Here is a 22,654-nt window from a genome sequence, read left to right as displayed (position 1 = left end):
TGATTCAGACTTGCCTCAGGTTTCCGAAGCAATATTGTTTTGTAAGTCTGACGGAGATTGTGTTCTTTTGTGTGCTCATTGTTAACATCCCACACCAACAGCAGTCACCCGTAAACTAAAGAGAATAAGTAGCTTGTTTTCCCATGTTGGTTTAGTTTCCTGAGTGAAACATTTTTCAGAGAAGGTGATTTGTTTTGCTCTAACAATAGGCAGCTCTGATTGTGTCCTTGTTTCTGAGAAGAGAGGCATCACATGATTTTAAAGCTTGTTCTTTTCATGAGGAAAGTTGTTTTTCTATCCTGTAAAGATAAGCAGAACATGTTACCATTACAGCTGTGTGCTGTCTTTGTTTTTTATGTTGTGCACCCACTCATTCAGTGTGTAGACGCAGAGGTGTGAGTTAGAACAAGCCGTCACATGGGCCTTGGTGTGATCAGTCACTTCTGCAGAGGCATGTGATTGAGCAGTTCGGGGGTTACCAGTTGTAAATAAACAACATCTAATTTCACAATGGCAAACAAACAGCTGCCTCTCTGTCTGTTTGGGGTTTCACTTACAGTCAATCAGTCCTACACGGGACACAGTGGCTGTTGAGTGGTCTTACACCTACAGTGGTCTCCTTTCTTGTGCGTTACCCCCAAGTTTCCTGTGCTAAACCTCAACTCACATGTCACAGGCTTCTTCATGTCTTCAAGTCTTCATTACATGCTGTACAACTTAAGCCCAAATAAGCTGCTTTTCACATTTTTTTTACCACATGAAAGCTGCTGTGTCACTTTCACCTAAAACTATTTTGAGAAGAAAAGTTAACTGGGTGCCACATTAAAAGCTGTCTCTAACATCAACATGCGCAACTTTTGAACATTGGTTTTGACTGTTTAAGCCTTGTGATTTAATTTGTCAAGAAGGAAGCTGTCTTAACACTCAGAACAGTTGTTTGTTTCTCACAAAGGGACTGGTGTCAGGCCGGTCTATCTCATTAGTTTCAGTGTAAGTAAGACTCCACTAAAGCTGATTGACTTTTCTTAGCCCTGTGGAAATGGTTAAGTGGTTACAAATACAACACATGACATCAGTCACCTTCTAATGGTATGTCCATTTAAGAGACCTAATGGTCTATTAGCGATTTGTTGAGGCCCAAGCTTTATTGTCGCTTTTTGGTGTTCAATGGCACAAAACGGTGCAAGGACCCTTTAAGGACTTATAAAGACAGATATGTGGAGGTAGGCTCGGAAGAACGGACATGAGGTGGATGGACAATGAGAGCAAAGGATTTTAAGTGTAGTCCAAGGTCTTTAAATGATGGAGGGTCAGTGAGTCTAAACCACACAGATGTGCTTTTTTTTTGTCTGTCTTTCCTTAAGATTTTATTTCCTCTGAAAATAAGAAAACATCTCAGCTTTGCTTGCTTGTCTCCTCTCTCTCCCCTTCCTCCCCCTCATCCTCTCTCTGTGTGACTCATACTGTGTGTTGCCCCGATGAGCTGCTGAACAAAAATAGTCTCTCTCTCATGGCAGTTGAATGTATACCTAATCTGAACTAACAGCTCGGAAAATGGTATCACATTGGCAAATTACAGCTAACTGCCGTTTTTTTACATTGCAAATGATTGTGGGATCACTTTCTAATTAGGAACTTGTATAAAAAGTTGCAACAGCTCTCCGATCAGTTATATGCAATTATAAAGAACAGCTTTTTGGGTTTCGGGGGTTTGAAAGTCTTTTTATGGCTTTGGAGTTAATAATGTCCTTGATGAAGAGTCAAAGGGTTCTCATCTCATTAAAAGCCTGCAGCAAAAGCTGGTAAATTATCTACAAGTAGTACATCAAGTCTATGGGTCAACTGTTAATGAGTTAAAGGTATCTTGTAAAGTTTTCTTTCTTACAGTGCTTTTCACCAAAAGAAGCATTGTGTGAATCCTTTTAGTGAGTCAAATGTATTTCCTTTGTCGTAGAACATTTAAAAAGGACATTTTTAAAATACTTTGAAACCTGTGTCATTTACATTCATTGCTGTGTTTCAAATTCGTACCAGAAATACTAATCGTCTGTATACTAATAGTACAATGTTTAGCAGTACATTGAAATACTTAAGGAAGTATTTCATTTGGTGCTACATGACCAGAGAAAACAGAGAAAAGGGCTGTGGCATTTGCTTTTGCTCAAGAGGTTGAAAACCTACAACTACCAGAATGCATTGCGCAGCACTGAACAGTCCCGCTGGTGGGTAATGCAATGTGGGAAAAATATGTTTTTGAATTATTTTAAGGCAAGAAGTAGACAACACAGTGACAGAATCTTGTTTCACATTTGATCAGCGCTGCATAGTTTTACTGTTCGGTCTTTTTTTTTTTTGCCTCAGTTTTTACAATGCAGGGAAAAGTATGGTGTCACTTCCTGTTTACAAACTCTCAAAACTGGGTACTGCAATTTGTTTCTAAAAATGTTTTAGATGAGAAATATGTAATACAGTAACAGAGTCTTGGTTTACATTTAATCAGCAGCATTGCTTAGTTTTACATTTTCAACAATTTGGTTTGTGTTTAAGAGAGGGAGGAGCGTCTCTCTCTCTCTCTCTTTATATATATATATATATATATGTACTTCTCTACTCTTTTTGTTATTGGTGACAGGCACCATGGTTCATTTACACATACTGCTTACACTGTTATAATACAAAGATGGTTGAAAATCATCAAAGTATCCCTTTAAGCATTTTAAATTAAGAGAGAATTATAAAATATGTGTAACGTTAGATGTTTATCAAGCTACGATGTTGAATGTCACTTAAAATTAACAAAAGCAAAATGATATTTTCAAAGACTTGGCACTTTTTGTTTTCAGGATCCTTCTGGAGCAGATTTTCCACCACCCACAATTTATTATTACAGTTTTACAGCTGTGAGCACTTCCTCTAGTCCCTTTGTGCACTGCAGCATGAAATCAGCAGTCAACTCAAAAATCAAGCGTATGTAGTATGCAGGCTGTTTGGTTTGAGTGTGCTTCATTTTGTTACTTTTCCAGTGTGAACATACTAAAAACCCACTTCAGATTAGTATGTACTATGGATGCAGTGCACAATTTTTGTTGTCCTGCTGGCAGTAATTTTCAGTACAGAGAAAAATGCATCATGGCTCTTCATTATTTCATTTTTGTTGATCATTCGTTCAGGCAGCTTTTATCTTTTATCACCTTCTTCACCTTCTTCGTCTTTTGATTAGTTATCTGCCTTCATTTATCACCTGACTTCAGATAACAAAAACACTTTTTGATTTCATGTCCCAGAGTAAAACAGATCACAGGTCTAACAGGTTTAACAGGTCTAACAAGTCAACAAATGCATTAAATGTAGGGCATAGACATTTAGGCTACAGGATGTTTTTCATACACTCAGATCCTAAACCACAACATCTCACAGATTTCCCCTTTGCTTCAGCATCACAAAGTAATCTAAAAGTATGAGTGTACTTGTTTGGCATCTCAAATGATTGTTTATGGTTTTTACATGACTGTAAGGGCTTTTGTTTCACAGTTGGACACATTTATAGTGTAATCTGCATCATCAATTAATTGTAGAGTTAGTTTGTCATGTATGAAGTGTTTCGTACTATTTGTTTTTCAGTCTTTAATAACAGTATTTTTTGGCTCTTACAGGTTTGCTTGTCGGGACCCTGGATGTCGTCTTGGACTCCAGCGCTCGGATGGCACCATATAGGATCCTTTACCAGACCCCTGACTCTTTAGTTTACTGGATCATTGCTCATGGTATGTGCACTGTAACTCTTTAGCTATGAGTTAACACACTCATTTAACCTGAAATCTATGTTGAGAATTCAGTCTGTTGACTTGCATCACTTCAGCTGCTTTTTCCTGCATATTTTAACAGGTGTGCGGTATACAGGTGTGTGTTAAGGCAGTGTAGACCCCTGTGTGTTTTAACCCCCTGCACCTCCCTCCCCCAGCAAGCACACAGCACTTGATTCAACATCCTGCCTTTCCCATGTTAGCTGTCGAATGCCAAGCATTACATCATGCCTCGGTGGTTTTAAAGGGCAGGATTACAGGATGGGGTGCAGCAATCGATGCTTAAATATGAGTGGATGTTGTGTTTTTTGGCTGATCACTTGATGGCGTTTCATCTGGATTTCACTTCATCAGCTGGTGTCTCACAATAAAGTAATCTGCATATTCTATGCAAAGCTTTACTTGTTTTTTCCAGTGAGAGACTGTCGGTGGCAGTGAATCATGCAAAGTAGCAGCCGCACTCCAGACTGAGTAGAGGCAGCAATCTTTTATTAAATCATTTTTATTGTGTCATTGAATGTGAAATCATCTGAGCTTTATGTTAGGAAAAACTCTGACACTTCCAACATAAACCAGGGCTGCAACTGTTAATTTTCATCATCAGTTACTTTGCTGATTATTTTTTTCATCATTCAATTAATTGTTTAGTCTACAAATGTAAGAACAGTGCCTGTAGCCCAGGTTAACACACTCAAACTGCATGTCTGATCATCAGTCCAAAATCTTTAAGGTATTAGTTCACTCAGAAAACATCAGAAAAGACACAGAAAACCAGCAAATAATGACAAGCAAAATGCTGTAGTTTTCATTGTGCTTTATTTGCATATATGTGGGAGTTCAGAGATGCAACCCACACGTTTTGGGAATGCATAGACACAAATCAGGATGATGCTTGATAAAATTATGATTTGAGGATCAAACTGCTGCAATTATCTGTAGTTTCAAATCCAATGAAGATAGGACACTCTTTAGACACTGGAAGAGATTACTTTTTTTAGTGAATCTGTGCAGTTAATTCAACTGTTCCCCTGAGTGTAGAAATCAGTACTATTTGTGTGACCTATCTATCTGAAATGGAGGTCTACAGAGGACTAGCCTGGCTTTGAGATGGCAATGGCTCCCCACCTCCTCTCCCTCTTCACCCCTCCCAGCCCTTAATTCGTCAGTGCAGAGATTGGAGAGTGGAGCAGTCTGGCAGACGTTGCTAATTCAGTGAATGTGCACTCACTGAGGGGCTGTTTGCAGCAGTGCTGAGGGATAATGGTCCATGGTGGCAGCCATTACTGCAGTCGGTTTCTCCTGCAGCCAAAAAAAAATCAGTTTTGACCCCACTAATCACTGATAACATTAACAAAAATGGTCATTATAGTGTTGCTGTTTAGACTTGGAAGATATGCATTTTATCTGATGCGCACCGATGTGTTTGTCGGCATTATCCATCCTCCAGTTAAAGAGGATTTCCCACCTCGCTGCTTAAGAATAAAACATTCACGTGTGTCCCAGTACTTCATAACGATTGTACTGCAAGTTATTTCTGAAACTTAACACCATAACACTCCTCCTGTGAACACAGTGGCTGAGTACTCTGACTTTCCCTCCTCACTCCGCTGCAGGAACCTCCCGCAAAGAGATCACAGAGCACTGGGAGTGGCTGGAACATAACCTGCTGCAGACTCTCTCCATCTTTGAGAATGAAAATGACATTACTACCTTTGTCAAAGGAAAAGTCCAGGTAACTGTTCACTCTGTTACATCAGAATTGTTGACTGTATTTTGGGCTTCAAATTCAAAAATGTCGTATGTGAAATAGTGGAGTTTTGGTTGTTATAGATGTAAACAATGGATGTTGTTAGAGAATGTTTTATTTGTTGGTCACAGACATTCAGAGTGTAGATCATTAAAAGGTACAAAAAAAAGACAGCAATACATTTGATTCAACAAAGGAAATTTCAACAAAGCAACACATTTTTTGAGGACAAACAGAGAAAGCAGTCTTGAGCAGGCCATAAAATTATCACCTACTACTTAAAAAAGCTTTGCTAGTTTACTTCTGGAAAAACAAAAGCCTGTGAAGTACTCAAAACTTTAGTAGTCCATGCTTGATGACTATAAAATTTAGAACATTAATCCCAGCTCATTACCTCTTTCTGTCTCTTTCCATCTTGCCTCAGGGCATCATTGCCGAGTATAACAAGAACCACGATGTCAAAGAGGATGATGACACAGACAAGTTCAAGGAGGCCAGTGCCAAGTTTCGTAAACTGTTTGGGATGCCAGAAGAAGAGAAGCTGGTCAACTATTACTCCTGCAGCTACTGGAAGGGCAAGGTGCCACGACAGGGATGGCTCTACCTCAGCATCAACCACCTCTGCTTCTACTCCTACTTACTCGGAAAAGAAGGTCGGATACAGACTCACGGTCTCACCATTTATTACTATTGCCCTGTTTTTATAGATCACACATATTGCACTTTTGTCAATGTCTTCAAGCAGAATGGGTGGATCGACATGTGCTAGACAATAACTGTACAGCGTCAGGATCATTTTAAGACACATCGATTTGGCTACTTTAGAGGCACAGTATACACTATATGAATAATTCTTTACAGCATTTTACATACCACTCTGGGATTTTGCCGAGGCATAAATAATCTTTTAGCAACCTTGCCAATATGATTTTTATTATTGCAATGCATTGGTTTTGTCCCTGAGATCTCTTAGTATAATTGGCTTCAACTTTGGCAGTTTTCATCTGACTAATCCAAATATTATTCTAATCTTCCTGAGCTGTCTCCTTGCCTGATTGTCTCCTCCATATTTTGTGTTATGAGCTGTTGAATCATTTCAAAGTTTGTTTTCTTTTGTAAGTATCCTCCAAATGATTTATTTAATTACTGGAGGGATCTCTGATCTGGTGATATCTGGAAAAAAAAAAATTTTTTTCAAGGTTGTATTTATTTTAGACTCTCAACTATTAAGAGTTTTTGTGCAGTAAGCAGTTACCACAAATCAAACTATGCATCATTTAAGTATTCTCGCAATCTTCACAAAGTGAAACCTTTTGCAAATTTTAAACCATATCCGGGAGGCTTTGTCTTATATTTCTGATATATACTTATGTCTCTCCTTTTAATGTCTTTCTGTAATTGTTAGCCAAACTGGTGGTGCGCTGGGCAGATATCACCCAGCTGGAGAAGAGCGCCACCCTCCTGCTGCCCGACGCTATCAAGGTGAGCACCCGCATCAACGAGCACGTCTTCTCCGTCTTCCTCAACATCAACGAGACGTTTAAACTGGCAGAGCAGCTGGCCAACATCGCTATGCGTCAGCTCCTGGACAACAAAGGCTTCGAGCAGGATCGCTCGCTGCCCAAACTCAAGAAGAAGTCACCCAAGAAGGTGTCAGCACTGAAGCGGTGAGAAAGAACTGAACGTGGGAACGCTTAATGCACATCAATAATAAATGCTGTTTAGGCTTTAGACTTTAGGTGTTAGGAGCTGACTGATCATTAATGTGTTGTGGTTGATAGAGCAGTTGGTTATCCAGACGCTTAACATAAGAACGTAAGATGAAAGTCTGAAATAATGTTGCAAGTTTAGGTTTTACAAATGCTAAAGCATGACTCACTTGTGTTTGGAAACAAAAGGAGTATTATGCCTTTGAATTTTAGTTGGTCTCTGCAAGCCCTTAAGAATGGCCTTAAGATCCCAATTTTCGCTTCATCAACACATTTATTGTAAGCATGATTTGGGTTCACTGCAGATTGTATGATGATTACATCACACTTTACTGTTTCTACACAAATACTTCATTGTTTGAGTCCAGATTATATAACAACAGGAAATAAACCGTCCATGACTATTATTGTCAATTTAACAGGGCAAGTCCTATGCAAAATATTGACATACCTGTACAGTATATTCTAAAAATATTGTACACTTTTTTGGTATGCCATATTTTTGACTTATAATCAGTAGATTATATCATACCAAGCAGTTAACATACAATAAATATTTTTTAAAAACCTTGTAATCTAACCTGCCTCTGCATTTTGTTTCCTTCAGGGATTTGGATGCAAGAGCTAAGAGTGAGCGCTACCGTGCGCTCTTCCGTCTGCCCAAAGATGAAAAGCTGGATGGACACACAGACTGCACCCTGTGGACCCCCTTTAACAAGATGCACATCCTAGGACAGATGTTTGTATCCACCAACTACATCTGCTTCACCAGCAAGGAGGAGACGCTCTGCAGCCTCATCATCCCGCTAAGAGAGGTGAGTTGTTCTGTAAAAAGACCGCTGGGTTTGGAGTAAATGTCCTTTAAGTATTCAACTTTGAACCAACTTAGGCTGCAGCTTGTTGTAGTTTAGTGATTGGTAAATCTCTACGTAGGTCAGTTAACACTTAACTTCTTATATAAGTGGGCTATGTTTGAACTTTATTCTTTTGGAATAGAATAGTTATGTATTTCATTGTATTTTTCATGAAAGTCAAAGCTCGTTAGAGTGTCCTTTAATAAGAACTCTTATTTCTGAAATATTCTGTTGTTTTTTCCAGGTGACCATCGTGGAGAAGGCTGACAGCTCCAATGTGTTGCCCAGCCCGCTCTCCATCAGTACCAAGAATCGTATGACTTTCCTGTTTGCTAACCTGAAGGACCGAGACTTCCTGGTCCAGAGAATTTCTGACTTCCTGCAGCAGACCACCTCCAAGATTTACCTAGAGAGGGAGCTTACCGGCAGCCTGAACAGCTCAGACGATGAGGTAAAAAAAAAAGTTTCTTAAAAACATAGTTTACTTTAAGTAAAGACAAAATCTATGGTTCAGTAATTTTGAACAGTGCTGGTGACACTGAACATGTAAAAGCATAAAGCTTGAACATGTTCTGTGTCCCCTCCAGGTTTACTCCCAGCATGGATCCCTGCTCTCTAGCAGCCCGCAGCACAGTTTGGGCTCAGAGAGCGAGCGTACATTCAACCTGAACGACAGCAGCGTGCCCACAGCCACACAAGCCCTGATGACTATGTACCGCCGCCGCTCACCTGAGGAGTTTAATCCCAAGCTGGTGGGTGAAATGCACTTTTGTCCAGTACAATTATGGGCATTTCATCTTGTCAAGCATGGCACAGCATGTAGTAACACCTTGTTTAATAATAACTTGTTCTGCTTCTGGTAAAGCTCTTTGTAGTCCTGACTAATGTATTTAAACTGTACATTTTTTTCTTGCCTTTTCATAATTGCCATTTTCACCTCATTACACTGCACGGATATTAAGCTGCATGAAGGATTGCTGCTAGCAGCATAATGGCAGGATTATTCTTCCTGCAAGACTTTACAAATAAGGCCAGAACTGCTCTTAATGTCAGTGCAATGGTACTATGACCTTGAATTAAAGAATATTACAATATATTATTGCTATGTTAGTTGTGCAAGAAATCAGTCTAATTCTGACAGAAAATGGGTCACAGTATTTGTACTTGAGCTACTGCATCTCATTGTTTTACCTCTTCAAGGCGAAGGAGTTCCTAAAGGAGCAGGCATGGAAAAACCACTTTGCAGAGTACGGACAGGGAGTGTGTATGTACCGCACCGAGAAAACGAAGGAGCTGGTCCTCAAGGGGATTCCTGAGAGTATGAGAGGAGACCTCTGGCTGCTTTTCTCTGGTGAGTGAATGTTCAGCGAGGCCTGAAATATTGTAAACACAACACACACACACAGGACTGTGAATAATTCAGTCATACACCTGATGACACCACACCCTGCATACTACGTGCTCACACTTAATCATAACATCACATGATGCATACTTTATGCAAGTGGAATCTATCCATAGACACCCTGTTGACAAATTAAAAATGTGAGAACAAGATGAAAATTTAATAGCCAATGTGAGACACAAGTTTACGTCTACAGCAAATTCTTATTTCTGTGTTGCAGCCTATAGTTAATACCTTACTTTCTTTGTGACACAGTGTTGAAAACCATTCAGATTATTCAAGACTGAAATTGTTTTAACATGTAATGCTGGCTCTAGCCTCGATAGTGCCTTAGGCAAAATCTGAAAATAAGCAAAACATTTGTTTAAATGATGAATGCTTTTTCACTTGTCAGCCACTCAACTGAAAAGTGACCTCAGATTCTTTCTTTTGAAGGATTTACAGTTTAGTATATTTCACAAGAAAAAGCAAAAAAAATGAGAAAAAAATGTTGTATTACAGAAATAACTTTGATTGTGTGGGAAACACTTAGGTAGTTTTTGGGACTCCTTTGGGAGGACAATAACCCCAGGTCGAGGATCCCAAAAAAATCTTATTTTCTGGGAGAAATAAACAGTACCCCAAAGATGCAACCAAACATACAGCAGTATATTTGCAGTGATACCTTTCTATACTGAACTTCAAGTATATTATGATATACAGCATTTAGTGTATATTCACAAAGTTACTTTAGAAAACAAATAGGGCTATATATTAAAATTACTGGATTAATCATGATACCAGGCACTGGTTTAATCTAGTATTAATCCAATATAAACTCAATACTAGGCTAAATTTAACCAGCACTCATAAATATTAAAAAACAATTTGGTCACCAATCAAACCCAAATACTGAGCCCAGTTTTTAAACAAACAAGCCACTTGTGTATGGGGTCAACAAAACTAATATTTAGGTCATTATTCTTTCTGCATCAGAAAACGACCCAAAGAAAGACTCATTGCCCTTACCCTGAAACTGAGTTTGTGACTTAAATCAGTATTTTTTATGGTGTAAAAATGTGTACCTGGTCATGAACAGAGAATTCAGTGACAGTCCTGCTGATATGATAGAAGTTATTTTTTATATCTGGAGTAAATGTGGTGTGGAGATTTACTTGAAGCAGGAAACATTATCTCACTTGAATTTGTGTAAAACAGCTCGTACAAAAGCATACATTTGTTTATATTATTTTCCATGAGTGCTTGAACACAACATTTTAAACCTATCCACCAAACATTACTGCGTGGAAACTTTCTATTACCTGTAATCTCTCAGGGGAACTGTATCTTGTGACTGTCATTCTTTAAAAACATGCTGCATAGTCAGGTATGCACCAGCTCCAGATTTTCCTGTGAACAGGCACAGTCATGCAGCAGCTAATACTCATCCTCACCTGAGCAGAGCAGGTTACAAATAGCTCCTCCCTCTCTCCCCAGTGACCCACTTATGGCTCAGGAGGCTGTCGTCACAGCTGTACTGTTTTCATCTTTGTAACCTTTGCCTGCACTTTTGAAATGAATTTTCACTCTGCTAATCTCCTACAACAGAATTACTGGCCGTGTTTATTTTAAACATTAAGGTGATGACCTAATTGGTGTCTTGTTTTAGAACAGAGGGTGTAAAAACTGGTTTTGTGAGCCTTAGAAAGCATGTTTACAATGCAGATAACAGTGCAGAGGAAAACCATGATCATGGACTAATGTGAAAATGTATCCTCCAGGTTTTATTGCCAAGTTAATCACATAACTAAAGAAAAGTACATTAACCAGCAAACAAGTCTTTAATTTCAGTACCATTAGTGTTACAGTGCTTGTTTACTAACATTTCGCCATATTAAAAATTATTTTACAGCATTTTACTATTTAAAAATTATGGCTTCAGTAATTTTTTTTTTATTGAAATCAGAAGATACTTTAATACAAATATGCCAAATCGAGACAACCTTAATGTGACAATAAGGACTGTAAAGCAACTTTTGAGGGAGCTAATTGGGTCAACTAATTCTCCTTGTAGCCATCAGGCTGCTGACAGAGTGTAAAAGTGTGATGTGCACATTGATAAGTAACTGGAATACATAATGAAATGATGCAACATGACTGAAAGGTTTGGTGTTTACCTTAATGGGTAATGTGGTTTACCAAACTGTAAAAGCAGAGAGCTCCTACTTTTGTAGGTGTCAAAGTTGCAGTAAATACAAAATCCAACTAAGACCCAAAGAAAGAAAACGCAGTAAATGTAGTTACTGTGTGCTGCCTTGGGTTCGTGGAGATCTGAAATGCTATAGAGCCAAAGAAAATCACAGTAATCGCATTACAGCTAATTGTGAATGTAAGAATGAGAGTGATGTCAGCTACACAATAATAACGTGACAATGACCATAGCAAGTAATTTTAATTCAGGTCAAATCTGAAGTGAATTAAAGAACAAAGTAATACTTGAGGGTTGCTGCAAATTTGCACTCTCATTACATTCAAAACTTAATCAGAAATCTAAATTTTTAAAGTAGGTTTCCACTTGCAAGGAATTTGATTTTGATTTTTTGGTGCATACAAACTTATACACATTAAGAGGAATACTGCATAACTCAAGAACTTAAATATAGAACAGAAAAAACTACAATAAACATCTCACAAAAATAAAAGAACATAACAAAATGCACGATATATCTGTGTCAGAACAAGCTGCACAGTTTTGTGCAGAATGGGCAAAAACACCATAAAGCCGTGACAACTATGAGTGGCGCCGTCTTACAACAGACATCTATGGAGGGAAGAAATCAAATTTAATCTAGTTAGACATTAAACACTTTTATTCATACTGAGCGAGATAAAACATTAAAATTATAGTTCATGCACTTTGCATTTGCATTGCCTATATAGCTGTTCAAGGTAGCACAAACGCAGTATGCAATAACTACCTTTTTAAAAATTTAAGCTATCATATGAACACATATTCAATAAGTGCATCACCAGTTGTCTCCCTAAAAGGCTGCACAACTAATCAAAATATTATCTAAATCGGGATATATCCATCTGCAATATCCACATTGCAACAAAAAAAAACGGTAAATGTGTCACAAAATAATATTGTGAAAGTAGCCATGTTGTGCTACAAAGATGCTCCTGCCTACTAATCATATTCCAGACGCTGAGGAGCACGCTTTTTATACAGATCCCACGAACAGTCACATCATCATGATCATTTTCCTCAGTGAAAATGAAATGCAAAAATTGCCATTCCCATTAAATCACAACTCGTAACATAATTGCATTATCCATCAATATAATCACTATATGATTTTGTTTGCGTATCATGGAGCCCTATCAAAAAACACTTAAAAGCCATTTTTCTCAGTTTCACGGTTAGTAACTGAGTAGTTAGGGAAGGGTCCATAATGTACTTTATTACCTATTCTTTTAAGTTACTTATCTTTGTGCACTTCAGGTGCTGTGACACTTAAATTGCCCCTTCCTAAGATCAGTGAAGTCAGTCTTATCTTATAGGATTTAAACATTTATTGAGAACTTTGCATATAATCGACACCATCACAAAGACTTTTAGCTCTTGTAGTTATCTTAGAGGAGATCTGACAGAGGAGCTTTAATCTCTTCTGTTTGTCACAGGTGCAATTAATGAAATGGCCACGCACCCTGGATACTACGAAGACTTGGTGGAGAAGTCGATGGGGAAATACAACTTGGCAACAGAGGAGATAGAGAGGGACCTGCACCGCTCCCTCCCTGAGCACCCAGCCTTTCAGAATGAGATGGGCATCGCTGCCCTCCGCAGGGTCCTCACAGCCTACGCTTTCAGAAACCCCAACATTGGATACTGTCAGGTACACATAGTCTTGTTTTGATTTTGACATGAGCTGACAGAAATCTTGCCGTCCTTGACAGAACTTGCATTTTTACTATTCTCTCCCTCAACACCAAAGGCTATGAATATTGTGACATCTGTGTTGCTGCTCTACGCCAAGGAAGAGGAGGCTTTTTGGCTGCTCGTGGCGCTCTGTGAGAGGATGCTGCCTGACTACTACAACACCAGGGTTGTAGGTCAGTATGTGCATCTGTGCCAACTTTCTGTTTAGTTAAAGGGATAATTAGGACCTTTTTAAAGGGGGGTTGTATGAGGGACTTGTCCATAGACGCTGTGTTACATATGGTGGATGTCTGTCGGCACGCTCCGTTAGAGAAGCAGACTGCAGTCTGACATGGAAGTTAAGCAATTCACAGCTGTGTAAAGGGGGGCGGCAACAAAACATATTTAAGCCACTTATTTTTTTGACATGCTACAATATGTCTTTTTAAAAAAAATCATACTATGCCAAGATTTTTAGGACAACATAGTGTACTCTCCTCTTTGGATGACATACTTTAATATGACATTTTCATGTGATTTAGGAAATTGTACTGTATATTTTTTGTTTTTTTGTTTTTTCTCTTCACAAAAGCTATTATACAGTCAACTTCAATTAGATACTTTTTCAGAGCAAACCATCGAACATATACTATATTATGACCTTTTTATGCTACTTTTAACGACACACTATAATATACATGTATGACAAACTATACTATGACTTTTATAATTATAATTTTTATAGATTTTGGCCTTTTATGGATAGGAAAGCTCTAGTGTGAAAGGGGGTGAGAGAGAGGGGTTGACAAAGGTCAAACACGGCCAAAAACCTCATAATTTAGCATGTCCAAAAAATGGCCAAAAAGGCAATAGTATAGTATGGCGAAAAAAGTAAAACTTGGACCCCTTCTAAACATGGTTGAAACCTACTAAGAACAACTTGCAGCGATGCACAATACCAAACAAAGTGGCAATAAAGGCCAAAATATGCCAAAAAAACCACAAAATTTAGCATGTCAAAATTGCCCAAAATGGCAATAGTATAGTATGGCGAAAAAAGTCAAATTTGGACCCCTCCTAAAAATGGCTGAAACCCACTTAGAATAACTTTCAGAGATGCGCAGTACTATACAAAGTGGCAATTAAGGCCAAAAAATGCCAGAAAAACACATCATTTAGCATGTCCAAAAAATGGCCATAAAGGCAATAGTATAGTATGGCGAAAAACGTCAAATTTGGACCCCCCCTAAAAATGGCTGAAAACCACTTAGAATAACTTGTTGTTACATGTCATACCATTCGAAGTGGGAATAACTGCCAAAAAAGGTCAAAAACCTTATAATTTAAAGTGTCCAAAACATGGCTAAAAATAGCAATAGTATAGTATGGCGAAAAAAGTCAAATTTGGACCCCCCCTAAAAATGGCTGAAATCTACTTAGAATAACTTATAGAGATGTGCAGATTTTATTGCTATACTGTTTCTCGGCATGCTATGTTATGGTGTTTTAAAACATTTTAAGCTGTTTTTATGACATGTCATTTTTGGACATTTTTGCCATACTATAGCCTTGCTTTTTTCATTATTTTTCCTACATGCTATATTGTTGTGTTTCTGGCCATTTTTGCAGATTTTATTGCTATGGTGTTTCTCAGCACTCAGCACACTATTTTATGCTGTTTTTTTGAGGTGTTTTCAGCTGTTTTTGGGACATGTCATTTTTTGACATTTTTGCCATACTATAGCCTTGCTTTTTTTGGTCATTTTTTCAACATGCTATATTATGGTGTTTTTGGTTGTTTTTTGCAACATTTATGCTATGGTGTGTCTCAGCACGCTATTTTATGCTGTTTTTTGAGGTGTTTTCAGCTGTTTTTGGGGACATGTCATTTTTTGACATTTTTGCCATACTATAGCCTTGCTTTTTTTGTCATTTTTTTCAACATGCTATATTATGGTGTTTTTGGTTTTTTTGCAACATTTTAATGCTATGCTATGGCGTGTTCTCAGCATGCTATTTTATGCTGTTTTTGAGGTGTTTTTCAGCTGTTTTTTTGGACATGTCATTTTTTGACATTTTTGCCATACTATAGCCTTGCTTTTTTGGTCATTTTTTCAACATGCTATATTATGGTGTTTTTGGCCATTTTTTGCAAAATTTTTATGCTATGGCGTGTTTCTGGCACGCTATTTTATGCTGTTTTGAGGTGTTTTTCAGCTGTTTTTTGGGACATGTCATATTTTTGACATTTTTGCCATACTATAGCCTTGCTTTTTTGGTCATTTTTTTCAACATGCTATATTATGTGTGTTTTTGGCCCTTTTTGCAAATTTTATGCTATGGCGTGTTTCTCAGCACGCTATTTTTATGCTGTTTTGAGGTGTTTTCAGCTGTTTTTTGGGACATGTCATTTTTTGACATTTTTGCCATACTATAGCCTTGCTTTTTTTTGGTCATTTTTTCAACATGCTATATTATGGTGTTTTTTTGGCCATTTTTTGCAACATTTTATGCTATGGCGTGTCTCAGCACACGCTATTTTATGCTGTTTTTTGAGGTGTTTTCAGCTGTTTTTTGGGACATGTCATTTTTTGACATTTTTGCCATACTATAGCCTTGCTTTTTTGGTCATTTTTTCAACATGCTATATTTGGTTTTTTTTTGGCCATTTTTTTTTGCAATTTTTTTGCTATGGCGTGTCTCAGCACGCTATTTTTATGCTGTTTTGAGGTGTTTTCAGCTGTGTTTTTGGGACATGTCATTTTTTGACATTTTTGCCATACTATAGCCTTGCTTTTTTGGTCATTTTTTTTCAACATGCTATATTATGGTGTTTTTTTGGCATTTTTTGCAACATTTTTATGCTATGGCGTGTCTCAGCACGCTATTTTATGCTGTTTTTTTGAGGTGTTTTCAGCTGTTTTTTGGGACATGTCATTTTTTGACATTTTTGCCATACTATAGCCTTGCTTTTTTGGTCATTTTTTCAACATGCTATATTTATGGTGTTTTTGGCCATTTTTTTGCAAAATTTTTGCTATGGCGTGTCTCAGCACGCTATTTTATGCTGTTTTGAGGTGTTTTTTTTCAGCTGTTTTTTTTGGGACATGTCATTTTTTGACATTTTTGCCATACTATAGCCTTGCTTTTTTGGTCATTTTTTCAACATGCTATATTATGGTGTTTTTGGCCGTTTTTTTGCAACATTTTGCTATGGCGTGTCTCAGCACGCTATTTTTTATGCTGTTTTGAGGTGTTTTCAGCTGTTTTTTGGGACATGTCATTTTTTGACATTTTTGCCATACTATAGCCTTGCTTTTTTGTCATTTTTTCAACATGCTATATTATGGTGTTTTTTTGCCATTTTTTTTGCAACATTTTAATGCTATGGCGTGTCTCAGCACGCTATTTTATGCTGTTTTGAGGTGTTTTTTAGCTGTTTTTTGGGACATGTCATTTTTTGACATTTTTGCCATACTATAGCCTTGCTTTTTTGGTCATTTTTTTTTTCAACATGCTATATTTATGGTGTTTTTTTGGCCGTTTTTTTGCAACATTTTATGCTATGGCGTGTCTCAGCACACTATTTTTTATGCTGTTTTGAGGTGTTTTCAGCTGTTTTTTTGGACATGTCATTTTTTGACATTTTTGCCATACTATAGCCTTGCTTTTTTGGTCATTTTTTTCAACATGCTATATTATGGTGTTTTTTTTGGCCGTTTTTTTGCAACATTTTATGCTATGGCGTGTGTGTCTCAGCACGCTATTTTATGCTGTTTTGAGGTGTTTTTTCAGCTGTTTTTTGGACATGTCATATTTTGACATTTTTGCCATACTATAGCCTTGCTTTTTTTGGTCATTTTTTTCAACATGCTATATTATGTGTTTTTGGCCATTTTTTTGCAACATTTTAATGCTATGGCGTGTCTCAGCACGCTATTTTATGCTGTTTTTGAGGTGTTTTTAGCTGTTTTTTGGGACATGTCATTTTTTGACATTTTTGCCATACTATAGCCTTGCTTTTTTGGTCATTTTTTTTCAACATGCTATATTTATGGTGTTTTTTGGCCATTTTTGCAACATTTTAATGCTATGGCGTGTGTCTCAGCACGCTATTTTATGCTGTTTTTTTGGTGTTTTTCAGCTGTTTTTGGGACATGTCATTTTTTGACATTTTTGCCATACTATAGCCTTGCTTTTTTGGTCATTTTTTTCAACATGCTATATTATGGTGTTTTTTGGCCGTTTTTTTTGCAACATTTTATGCTATGGCGTGTCTCAGCACGCTATTTTATGCTGTTTTGAGGTGTTTTTTAGCTGTTTTTTGGGACATGTCATTTTTGACATTTTTGCCATACTATAGCCTTGCTTTTTTGGTCATTTTTTCAACATGCTATATTATGGTGTTTTTGGCCATTTTTTTTGCAACATTTTAATGCTATGGCGTGTGGCGTTCTCAGCACGCTATTTTATGCTGTTTTGAGGTGTTTTCAGCTGTTTTTTTTGGACATGTCATTTTTTGACATTTTTGCCATACTATAGCCTTGCTTTTTTGGTCATTTTTTTTTTCAACATGCTATATTATGGTGTTTTTGGCCATTTTTTTTGCAACATTTTATGCTATGGCGTGTCTCAGCACGCTATTTTATGCTGTTTTTGAGGTGTTTTTAGCTGTTTTTGGGACATGTCATTTTTTTGACATTTTTGCCATACTATAGCCTTGCTTTTTTGGTCATTTTTTCAACATGCTATATTTTGGTGTGTTTTTTTGGCCATTTTTGCAACATTTTATGCTATGGCGTGTCTCAGCACGCTATTTTATGCTGTTTTGAGGTGTTTTTTTTCAGCTGTTTTTGGGACATGTCATATTTTTGACATTTTTGCCATACTATAGCCTTGCTTTTTTGGTCATTTTTTTCAACATGCTATATTATGGTGTTTTTTTGGCCGTTTTTGCAACATTTTAATGCTATGGCGTGTGTCAGCACGCTATTTTTATGCTGTTTTTTGAGGTGTTTTTTCAGCTGTTTTTGGGACATGTCATTTTTTGACATTTTTGCCATACTATAGCCTTGCTTTTTTGGTCATTTTTTTTTCAACATGCTATATTATGGTGTTTTTGGCCGTTTTTTTGCAACATTTTAATGCTATGGCGTGTCTCAGCACGCTATTTTTATGCTGTTTTTTTGAGGTGTTTTCAGCTGTTTTTTGGGACATGTCATTTTTTGACATTTTTGCCATACTATAGCCTTGCTTTTTTGGTCATTTTTTCAACATGCTATATTATGGTGTTTTTGGCCATTTTTTGCAAACGTTTTATGCTATGGCGTGTCTCAGCACGCTATTTTATGCTGTTTTGAGGTGTTTTTTTAGCTGTTTTTTGGGGACATGTCATTTTTTGACATTTTTGCCATACTATAGCCTTGCTTTTTTGGTCATTTTTTCAACATGCTATATTATGGTGTTTTTGGCCATTTTTTTTGCAACATTTTATGCTATGGCGTGTTTCTCAGCACGCTATTTTATGCTGTTTTGAGGTGTTTTTTCAGCTGTTTTTTTTGGACATGTCATTTTTTGACATTTTTGCCATACTATAGCCTTGCTTTTTTGGTCATTTTTTTCAACATGCTATATTATGGTGTTTTTTTTGCCATTTTTTGCAACATTTTATGCTATGGCGTGTCTTCTCAGCACGCTATTTTATGCTGTTTTGAGGTGTTTTCAGCTGTTTTTTTGGGACATGTCATTTTTTGACATTTTTGCCATACTATAGCTTGCTTTTTTGGTCATTTTTTTCAACATGCTATATTATGGTGTTTTTGGCCTGTTTTTTGCAAATTTTTATGCTATGGCGTGTCTCAGCACGCTATTTTATGCTGTTGTTTTGAGGTGTTTTTCAGCTGTTTTTTTGGGACATGTCATTTTTTTTTGACATTTTTTTGCCATACTATAGCCTTGCTTTTTTGGTCATTTTTTTTTTCAACATGCTATATTTGGTGTTTTTTTTGGCCATTTTTTTTGCAACATTTTATGCTATGGCGTGTCTCTCAGCACGCTATTTTTATGCTGTTTTGAGGTGTTTTTTAGCTGTTTTTTGGGACATGTCATTTTTTGACATTTTTGCCATACTATAGCCTTGCTTTTTGGTCATTTTTTTTCAACATGCTATATTATTATGGTGTTTTTTTGGCCGTTTTTTTGCAACATTTTATGCTATGGCGTGTGTCTCAGCACGCTATTTTATGCTGTTTTGAGGTGTTTTTTTTTTCTGTTTTTTTTGGGACATGTCATTTTTTGACATTTTTGCCATACTATAGCCTTGCTTTTTTTGGTCATTTTTTTTCAACATGCTATATTTTATGGTGTTTTTTTGGCCATTTTTGCAACATTTTTTAATGCTATGGCGTGTCTCAGCACACTATATTTTATGCTGTTTTGAGGTGTTTTTAGCTGTTTTTTTGGACATGTCATTTTTTGACATTTTTGCCATACTATAGCCTTGCTTTTTTTGGTCATTTTTTTCAACATGCTATTTTATGGTGTTTTTTTTGGCCATTTTTTTTGCAACATTTTAATTGCTATGGCGTGTCTCAGCACGCTATTTTTTTGCTGTTTTTGAGGTGTTTTTTTTCAGCTGTTTTTGGGACATGTCATTTTTTGACATTTTTGCCATACTATAGCCTTGCTTTTTTTTGTCATTTTTTCAACATGCTATATTATGGTGTTTTTTGGCCATTTTTTGCAACATTTTTAATGCTATGGCGTGTGTCTCAGCAAGCACGCTATTTTATGCTGTTTTTTGAGGTGTTTTCAGCTGTTTTTTTGGGACATGTCATTTTTTGACATTTTTGCCATACTATAGCCTTGCTTTTTTTGGTCATTTTTTTTTCAACATGCTATATTATGGTGTTTTTGGCCATTTTTTTTTTAAATTTTATGCTATGGCGTGTCTCAGCACGCTATTTTATGCTGTTTTGAGGTGTTTTTTCAGCTGTTTTTTTGGGACATGTCATTTTTTGACATTTTTGCCATACTATAGCCTTGCTTTTTTGGTCATTTTTTCAACATGCTATATTTGGTGTTTTTTGGCCATTTTTTTTGCAATTTTATGCTATGGCGTGTCTCAGCACGCTATTTTATGCTGTTTTGAGGTGTTTTTCAGCTGTTTTTTTGGGACATGTCATATTTTTGACATTTTTGCCATACTATAGCCTTGCTTTTTTGGTCATTTTTTTCAACATGCTATATTATGGTGTTTTTTTTGCCATTTTTTTGCAACATTTTATGCTATGCTATGGCGTGTCTCAGCACGCTATTTTATGCTGTTTTTGAGGTTTTTCAGCTGTTTTTGGGACATGTCATTTTTTGACATTTTTGCCATACTATAGCCTTGCTTTTTTGGTCATTTTTTTTCAACATGCTATATTATGGTGTTTTTTTGGCCATTTTTTTTGCAACAATTTATGCTATGGCGTGTCTCAGCACGCTATTTTATGCTGTTTTGAGGTGTTTTAGCAGCTGTTTTTGGGACATGTCATTTTTTTGACATTTTTGCCATACTATAGCCTTGCTTTTTTGGTCATTTTTTTTCACATGCTATATTTTGTGTTTTTGGCCATTTTTTTTGCAACATTTTATGCTATGGCGTGTCTCAGCACGCTATTTTATGCTGTTTTTGAGTGTGTTTTTTAGCTGTTTTTGGGACATGTCATTTTTTTGACATTTTTGCCATACTATAGCCTTGCTTTTTTGGTCATTTTTTTTCAACATGCTATATTATGGTGTTTTTTGGTTTTTTGCAACATTTTAATGCTATGGCGTGTGTCTTGGCAGCACGCTATTTTTTGCTGTTTTGAGGTGTTTTTTTTCAGCTGTTTTTTTTGGACATGTCATTTTTTGACATTTTTGCCATACTATAGCCTTGCTTTTTTTGGTCATTTTTTCAACATGCTATATTATGGTGTTTTTTTTGGCCATTTTTTTTGCAAAACATTTTTAATGCTATGCTATGGCGTGTCTCAGCACGCTATTTTTATGCTGTTTTGAGGTGTTTTCAGCTGTTTTTTGGACATGTCATTTTTTTGACATTTTTGCCATACTATAGCCTTGCTTTTTTTTTTTCAACATCATTTTTTTTGGCAACATGCTATATTGGTGTTTTTTTTTTTTGCCGTTTTTTTGCAACATTTTATGCTATGGCGTGTCTCAGCACGCTATTTTATAGCTGTTTTTTTCGGTCATTTTTTCAGGTGTTTTTTTGCTGTTTTTTTGGACATGTCATTTTTTTGACATTTTTGCCATACTATAGCCTTGCCTTTTTTGGTCATTTTTTTTTCAACATGCTATATTATGCTATATTTGGTGTTTTTTTGCCATTTTTTGCAATTTTTATGCTATGGCGTGTCTCAGCACGCTATTTTATGCTGTTTTGAGGTGTTTTTTGCTGTTTTTTTTGGGACATGTCATTTTTTGACATTTTTGCCATACTATAGCCTTGCTTTTTTTTTCATTTTTTTTTCAACATGCTATATTATTATGTGTTTTTTTTGGCATTTTTTTTGCAACATTTTATTTATGCTATGCTATGGCGTGTCTTCAGCACGCTATTTTATGCTGTTTTTTTGGTGTTTTTTAGCTGTTTTTTTGGGACATGTCATTTTTTGACATTTTTGCCATACTATAGCCTTGCTTTTTTGGTCATTTTTTTTCAACATGCTATTTATGTTTTTTTTGGCCATTTTTGCAACATTTTAATGCTATGGCGTGTGTCTCAGCACGCTATTTTTATGCTGTTTTTTGGTGTTTTTTCAGCTGTTTTTTTGGACACATGTCATATTTTGACATTTTTGCCATACTATAGCCTTGCTTTTTTGGTCATTTTTTCAACATGCTATATTATGGTGTTTTTGGCCATTTTTTTGCAACATTTTTAATGCTATGGCTATGTGTCTCAGCACGCTATTTTATGCTGTTTTGAGGTGTTTTTAGCTGTTTTTTGGGACATGTCATTTTTTGACATTTTTGCCATACTATAGCCTTGCTTTTTTTTGGTCATTTTTTTCAACATGCTATATTATGGTGTTTTTTGGCCCTTTTTTGCAACATTTTATGCTATGGCGTGGCGTGTCTCAGCACGCTATTTTATGCTGTTTTTGAGGTGTTTTTTTCAGCTGTTTTTTTGGGACATGTCATTTTTTGACATTTTTGCCATACTATAGCCTTGCTTTTTTGGTCA

The 22,654-nt window shown here is 36.6% G+C and overlaps 1 protein-coding gene across 1 annotated transcript in view; it reads left to right on the top strand.

Moving 5' to 3' along the window:
* tbc1d9 (TBC1 domain family, member 9 (with GRAM domain)) overlaps nucleotides 1-22,654 on the top strand; it is a 63,357-nt gene that overhangs the window by 6,000 nt on the left and 34,703 nt on the right. The window contains exons 2-11 of the mRNA XM_042484931.1: nucleotides 3,654-3,764; nucleotides 5,417-5,535; nucleotides 5,975-6,203; nucleotides 6,956-7,217; nucleotides 7,867-8,074; nucleotides 8,358-8,564; nucleotides 8,701-8,865; nucleotides 9,314-9,464; nucleotides 13,182-13,396; nucleotides 13,496-13,613. Coding sequence (XP_042340865.1) covers nucleotides 3,654-3,764; nucleotides 5,417-5,535; nucleotides 5,975-6,203; nucleotides 6,956-7,217; nucleotides 7,867-8,074; nucleotides 8,358-8,564; nucleotides 8,701-8,865; nucleotides 9,314-9,464; nucleotides 13,182-13,396; nucleotides 13,496-13,613 — 1,785 coding nt within the window. The remainder of the gene's footprint in view (nucleotides 1-3,653; nucleotides 3,765-5,416; nucleotides 5,536-5,974; nucleotides 6,204-6,955; nucleotides 7,218-7,866; nucleotides 8,075-8,357; nucleotides 8,565-8,700; nucleotides 8,866-9,313; nucleotides 9,465-13,181; nucleotides 13,397-13,495; nucleotides 13,614-22,654) is intronic.

This window comes from Plectropomus leopardus, chromosome 4 (assembly GCF_008729295.1).
Source record: "Plectropomus leopardus isolate mb chromosome 4, YSFRI_Pleo_2.0, whole genome shotgun sequence".
Lineage (NCBI taxonomy): Eukaryota > Metazoa > Chordata > Actinopteri > Perciformes > Serranidae > Plectropomus > Plectropomus leopardus.
This window is presented reverse-complemented; position numbering and strand designations above follow the sequence as displayed.